The following is a 7,301-nucleotide window of genomic DNA, read 5'->3' as shown; positions in this document are numbered from 1 at the left end:
ATTTTGATAGGAAGATCAGGGCTGTGGCTGAGACTTTTAACGAAGGTGTAGCCTTTCTTATCGCGTGCAAACTTAGAAAAAGCCATCCACGCTTTTTCATCACGTGCAGACTTAGAAAAAGCCATCTACGCTTTTATCACATCACGACTAGACTACTCTAATGCCCTCTACGTTGGAATTTCTCAGTCTTTGCTTCGGACGCTATAACTGGTCCAAAACACTGCGGCTCGGCTGCTGTCGAACATTCCCAGGTATGCCCACATTACCCCTGTTCTTTTCTCTCTACACTGGTTGCCAGTACAGTGGAGAGTTGAGTTTATGATGCTATTCGTCTTTAAGGCTACGTACATATGGCCTCGCTCCTCCATACCTGTCGGATCTGCTGTCTATCTATGCTCCACACAGAGCTCTGCGCTCCTTAGAGCACTTGTCCTTGGTTGTCCCACGGTCACGATATAAAAAAATGGAGCGACCGCTCTTTCGCTGTGTATGGCCCCAGACTATGGAATTCTTTACCGCTAGAGCTTCGATCCATAACCAAGCTGGAGCTTTTTAAGTCAACTTTAAAAACTCACCTTTTTAAACAGGCCTTTGGTGTTTAATCTGTTTTATTTGCCCCAAAGGGACATTGTTTAACTTGTTGTTTTATGCAATTTGTATCTTGATGGAAGTTTTTATTGCTCCGATTTTTGAAATTTGTGTTTATTATTATTATTATTATTTTTATTCCAGTTCAAGAACAACTTTAACAATTGCCTCAGTGATAAAAATATATCTGAATTTACAAATTTCCACTGTCAGCAACAACTGTTCATTACAACCTTTATAAAAGGCTCGAGGCTGGATGGTTGTATCAGACTGCATTAGACTGAACAAGTACCTAACAAAGGGACCACTGTATGTTTGCTGAAATGTCCAGAAACAGGACACACATTTTGTATGTTTTGGTAACATGCTTATTCTTGCTACAAAAGATGCAGCATCCAATGCCACTCTCATGTCTGCAGCCTTAATGTGAAGTTACAGCTGAGAAATCGTCCAGCACATAACGCAGCACGCCATTTTCCTGCTCTGTTTTTCTGTACAGATGAAACGAACAAAACAATACATGTTATTCAGTGAGCTTTAGAGGTGCTGGTAGGCAGTTTGTGACCTTTGGAAAGACCTGAAAAAGTTCTAAACATACAGCAGAGAAAACCTGAAGTAGAGAAACACAGATGCTTCCATAGAGATCACACTGAAATTAACATCCTAACCAGACATCTACCTACAGCTCAGACTGAACAAACCGTGCATAAAAATTGTATATAGATCAGGTCGGTAAAGGTTTTCATCCATTTGTCACATCAAGGACTGTGCTGCCTACACTACCAAGCATTCAGAGTTGAAGCAAGCCAACCAACGAGTAGGCGTCGTTTATTTAATCGTCTCCCTCATGTTCCCTGTGATGGACCGGAGTTCAAATTAAAACTAAAGAAAAAAGATTCCAGACGGTCACAGTGTGAGATATCTCAGCAGGGCCACCAAGCTCGGACTGCGTCTACCTCGCCTGCTCAGCCAAAACAGAAAACCAAAAACAGCAGATACGAACCAGCATTATGTAAGATTAGCAGCCTGTCTGCTTCCCTGCTGGAACAACAGCTGTGATTCAGACACTGATACTACTGCCTGACAAAAAAGTGATTATGGTGATTATTTACTTTTCCCTAAGTGCAGCATCAGGAGAATAGGCCTAAAACCTGCACAGGGGGGTGGAAGAGGGAGTGAACAGTGATGGACTATAATGAGAAGAGACAGAAGCCCCGTTTCCACAAAGGAACTTTCCCTGGGGAACAGGAACCTTTTTGCAGAACTTAAGCCCCTTTTCCACCGCCTGGTACCGGCTCTACTCGTCATATTTGTTTTCCCATCGGGAACGGGACTGACATGAGTTCACTATGACCTTTGGCCACCAAAATCTAATCAACTCTTCCCTGAGTCCAAGTGGACACTTGTGCCAAATTTGATGCAATTCCCTCAAATTGTTCGTGAAATATCACGCTTACAAGTATAGGAAGTATAATGTTGCCATGAAGTCAGTCAGATGTTGGCTTCAATCTGAACACAGGGTTTTTGCCTGTATTTGTTGATCTTTTAATACTAGTGTCTCTAGTCAACAGTCAAGCGGATTTTAGCAAACCTTTCTGATGGTGCATGAAATCATTTGCAGTCTTGTTTACTTACTGTATTGGTATAAGTCTGCAAACAATACCCAGGCCAGCTGGTCAGGCAGCTGGCGCTGGTTTGTTTGAATTACAAATCTGGGACTTTATCAACATGATTTCACCTCCACCCGGTTGTCAGTGTATTAGCTACACCAGCTATCCTGCAGCAAACCCTCCTTCATGAAGCATCATTTTTGGATTTTATAAAGTGTTCCTATTATTTTGTCCACCTCGTTTATATCACTGAGGCCTGGATAAATAACAAAAACAGCTCTGTGTTTAACACAATAAGGTCGACAGCAGCACAAACTCCAGCCTCCAAAATGAAACAGTCCTGAACATCACCTTCATGAACGTGGATTTACTGCAGGATTAAACCGACTTTGCTTCGTGTTCCTAATGAACTGACAACCTGACTGTTGATGAGTTATGCCCTCAGACGTCTCTGGGAATTCTGCACCACCCAAATATGATGAATGGAAATAAGTGAGATTCTTAAAAAAGAAACCACAACATATGTCTGAAGAAACAATGTACTGGTTAGTCCAGATGATCCACAGATGACAGTGTCAACAGGTTTCATCTGAAGCTCTTTATTACTGAGGGTGGGCAACATGTTGACAGCTGAAAGATCCAACATTGCGTCTTAACAGTTGTTCTACATCTACACCAGTAGCCCTGGGTATGAGCTGCACAGGTAGGGAGGCAGAATGTGTGAAATGTTTAGACCAGCTGTGCCTGATTCTCTGTTGCCCATTCATTCCATACCTTTATCTCTGTTACTGTGCACACTGGGGCAGATACGCGCCAATTAATTGATCCTAAAGCATGAACATGATCGATGTTTGTGTGGAATATAAAAAGTGTAAATTTCCAGAATAAACTTTCATACTGAGCAACAGTTTTTATAATTATCAACTTCAATCAAATCTCATCTTGTTCAAATAATAACCAGCCTAGTTCAGCCTTAAACAAATGTTGTAAATAATCCATTAGTCCAATCACTTCTGTCATTTTATGTTTACCAGTTTTAATATCTTAAATGTGCTAATTTTTAATAACTTTACTTGTCATATGTGATATTAAATTGAAACCTGGGTATTGGACTGCTGGTTGGATGAAACAAGTAATTTGCCCATTCTGGGAAAATATGATGGCATTTTTCATTATTTGATGACATAAAAAAAAAAAAATCAATCAATTAATCAGTAATGAAAATCATTAGCTGCAGCCCTGGGGGATGTTTTTCGACCGGTTTCCATTTCTATCCAGCTCTTCTAAGCCACTTCCTTTGTGTAGTAAGATCTGAGTCGTCAGAGTCATGGACGGACTACCAAACGGGCCTAGTGCAACAGCGCTGTGCACTTTGTGTAAATGATCTTAGACAAAACCTATGCCACTCACTCCTTGTGTACATGAGTGGGTATTCTTGTTCTGAGGTGGCCTAGAAAAGCTGGTACAACAGATTCACTCCGCTATCAGACACACTGCTGCACATCAAAAGGCTTGGAGGTGCACACAGTGGTCAAAGGTCAGCACCACTGAGCGCAGCCGGGGTAATGAGGTGGAACGAGACAGCGTGGGACTGCAAGCAGGTATGAGCTTGTTCAGAGCCGAGACAGAAAGGAGATGGCTGGGGTGACTCAGTACATTTCTGCACCTGATTATGCACAATCTGCCTACAGAGTAAGACACGCACACCCACACCCACACCCAAATGCAGACATTTCAGCATGCAGCTGTCATGACGCCTCATACAGGAAGTGGACACACACACAAAGACGTCAGCTCTTCCTGAATCATGCGGTTGCAGTGGCGCCGCCTCCTGCTCACATCAACATTCAAAAACTTGAGGAAAAGAAGAACTGGAGAGACGACAACAACAACACGGAAGCTGTTTGTGTCTCGGCTGTTCTATTCACATATGATTGTGCTTTTACAGGGTCAGTAATAAAATTAATACTTTTCACTGGTTTCTGATGGTTTATAGACTGTATGGTTAAATAAAAAACGACTAATTGGGAAAATACTCTGCAGAATAATTAATAAATCCAAACAATACACGTTTCATATCTTCTATTCTCACTAATCAGTAGTGCGACATGGCTAAGCTTCTGCAAGGTCATTACAATGAGATTAAAACACTGCAGAGGATCACAGGAGTACACAAGCATACTGCAGTACCCATCAGAAGTATTAAAATGCTGCTTCAGACACACTAGTGCAATGAGGAAGAAACAAGTTACACATGTGTAGTACATATCTGGTTACTGTGGTACTGGTGTCTCCTGTACTACTGCGATAGTGAGTACAGCACCATGGCTTTTTAATCTAATTTCATGCCACCTTCTTGTCTGAGGCGGCTCAAAGGGAAGCCGCTGCTTCAAAATGCACAATTATAAAACTCTATTCAAAACTATTTATGTGCTTTATTACATTTTGAGCCTCACAACTGGCACTGTGAGATGGCCACAATGCTCCTGCAGAGGAGCACACGTGGCACATTTCAGTGACATTAAGGTGGATTTATGGTCCTTGTTTTGCCTTCCTCAGACTGATCTTAGTGCACTTCACCCAGCTTTTTAATCAAATCTGGCATCCGATTAACGTTTCTATAGAATCGTGCTGCTGCTGACCCACAGTAAAGTGACGCCTCTGTCACCTCAACCTGCTTCTAATCACATAGTGGATCATTTCGTTTATCTCCGTGGTTTGTTATAGCCACAAATGACCTTACTGTCATAGGACTGCACTTCATGGCTTTGTATCCATTACTTTATTGCTGCAGCAGGTAAAGGTGGAGCTAATTTGAAGTAGATTACATCCTGCTGAGAAGGTTGTGAATTCCCCACCACGGATCAGAAGAGTATTGTGATCATACTGTATTTTGGTTTTAGTTTTCTAAAGTTATCAATGCATGTAGTGCAATAAAAAGTACTGCATTTGCCTTAGAAATATCCAAGTATGAAGTAGCAGGAAATACAAATACTCAAGTACAGATATCTCAAAACTGTACTTCGTTACTCTCACCATTGACGTTACTAAAGATATTTTGGTGACTACGGTAGCTATGTGTCCTGTAGTACTAATTTCATTTTCTAGTACTACAGCCCGTGTGCGTGCTCAGTGACCTCAGGACACTTCGTGGTGTATTTCCATCCAACTTAGAGGAGCTGCACACAGTGACCCTGGTGTTATGGTGTGACCTGCCATCCTGTGAGCTTTAGTGCACGTCTCTACACGCTGCTCCCACGTTACTGCCCGTGTCGCGTGTCTCACCTCTCCGGCCGTGCCCCCCAACGGCATCTTCTGCCAGGGATCCGCCAACTGAGCCAGCGGCATCTTTTCCTCCTTCTCCTTGATCTACTTTCTTTCTTCTTCTTCTTTTAATCCCTCTTTTCGGCTCCGGATTGTCGTCCCTCCCCCTCGGTCGACGCTTTCAGTTCAACCGGCGTCTCCCTCTTTCTTTTTAAATGTTTTATCGAGAAGTGCGTCTCTCTGTGTATGACAGCTGGAACCGCAACGCCGCTGAGCTCACCGACAAACCGATCGATCCAAGAGAACACGGGTTAATTCCGGATCTGCCGTGGAGCTGAGACCGCCCCTTCCCCTGGCGAGGCAAACATGAGAACACACGAGGAGGACGCCCTTTTTCGGAAACTGACTCAACACACACGTTTATCTCTTCATCTGTTTCGCACTCTCCCCCACTTCCGTTTTCTCCCAATATGGTGGGCGGTGTCGGCTTACCTGTCCGTCAGACCGTGGCGTCACGCATACGTCACGTCAGGGGGCGGCACCCTAGTTAGGTAAGAAGGAAAGTAAAGACATCTAGTTCGTCTTTACTATGGTGGAAAGTAACCAAGTACATTCACTCAATACTACACTTAACACTTTTTGATCTATCACATTACTTGAAGATTTTCTGCTACTTCATACTTCGACGTCACTACAGAGACAAATACTGTTCATTTTACTGCACTACCTCCAGGGGCGCCGCTAGCAGTTTTGGGCCCTATGAAAAAATTTGAAGTTGGGCCCTCTACCTCCATTTACAACTCTAGGTGAATAAAACCAATCACTGTATAATCAGGTTTTATTGACCCTGGTGGGAAATTCACAAGCTGCCCAGCAGAGTGTAAATTGCTTCAAGTCGTAAGAATATAAGGTAGCTTAGCTGTGGTGGGGTACGCATTGTTGTAGTAATACCACAGTGAAAAATACAGTTACAAGTAAAAGCCCTGCATTCAAAATGTTACTTAACTATACAAAAGTATTAGCATCAAAATATACTTAAAGTACCATTATGCAGAACGGCATATTTCCCAATAGATGTAAAACTAAAAAGATACAAATCCAGTAAAAGGAGACAATGCAACTGCACAACTGAAAATATATGCAGAATGACAAAATGAGACAACTAAAATACAGACAAGTGAAAACAGGTGCAAAATGACTACAAAGATTGATTAAAAAAATTTTTACTAACTAACTATAAATCATGACCTCATCCACACCTCTCAGTCTGAGAGGTGGGGGCCCCGTGCCTGGGGCCCCATTGTCTCATAATCTGTCTGTGGCTGACTGAACAAAAACTAATCAGGTACTCTGATAACCAATAAATTGTTTTCCAAATATTGATTACAGCTTCTAAAATATTATTTGCCATGTTTCCTATGATCTTTGGGTTTTAGATTATTTTCATCTTTTATTTTCAAAACAGGCCAATTAACAGATCATCGCAGCCCCACATCTGTACTATTCAGATGTGGTATTTTTGAAGTACTAGTCACATTTACAACCTGGTGATGACACCTGGTGGCAGAAGTAACAGCAACTCAATTACATTTACTTGTATAGCGCCAAATCACAACAAAATTCGGCTGAGGACACTTTACAAACATCTACACCTTACTGTTATTATTATATTATAATAGAGGGAAAAACCAACAGCACAAATTCTTTGTTTGAGATTTCCTATTGCAGATGTTTTAACAAATTCAATTTTATATTGTCACAGAATTTTAATAATGAAGTTAATATGAAAATGTGAGTTAGTCTAACAAAATGAGATGTATTTAAAAACAGGCCAACTGA

The 7,301-nt window shown here is 41.7% G+C and overlaps 1 protein-coding gene across 1 annotated transcript in view; it reads right to left on the bottom strand.

The window, feature by feature from the left end:
* The window catches only part of rps6ka3b (ribosomal protein S6 kinase, polypeptide 3b), a 39,242-nt gene extending 33,323 nt beyond the window's left edge, over positions 1–5,919 (bottom strand). Inside the window, exon 1 of the mRNA XM_020585323.1 lies at positions 5,484–5,919. Coding sequence (XP_020440979.1) covers positions 5,484–5,546 — 63 coding nt within the window. The 5' untranslated portion in view covers positions 5,547–5,919. The remainder of the gene's footprint in view (positions 1–5,483) is intronic.
* Between the last annotated feature and the right edge of the window lie 1,382 nt (positions 5,920–7,301).

Source organism: Monopterus albus, unplaced genomic scaffold (genome assembly GCF_001952655.1).
Source record: "Monopterus albus unplaced genomic scaffold, M_albus_1.0 scaffold362.1, whole genome shotgun sequence".
NCBI lineage: Eukaryota > Metazoa > Chordata > Actinopteri > Synbranchiformes > Synbranchidae > Monopterus > Monopterus albus.
The sequence above is the reverse complement of the archived record's forward strand: the minus strand, read 5'-3'. Positions and strand labels throughout refer to the sequence as shown.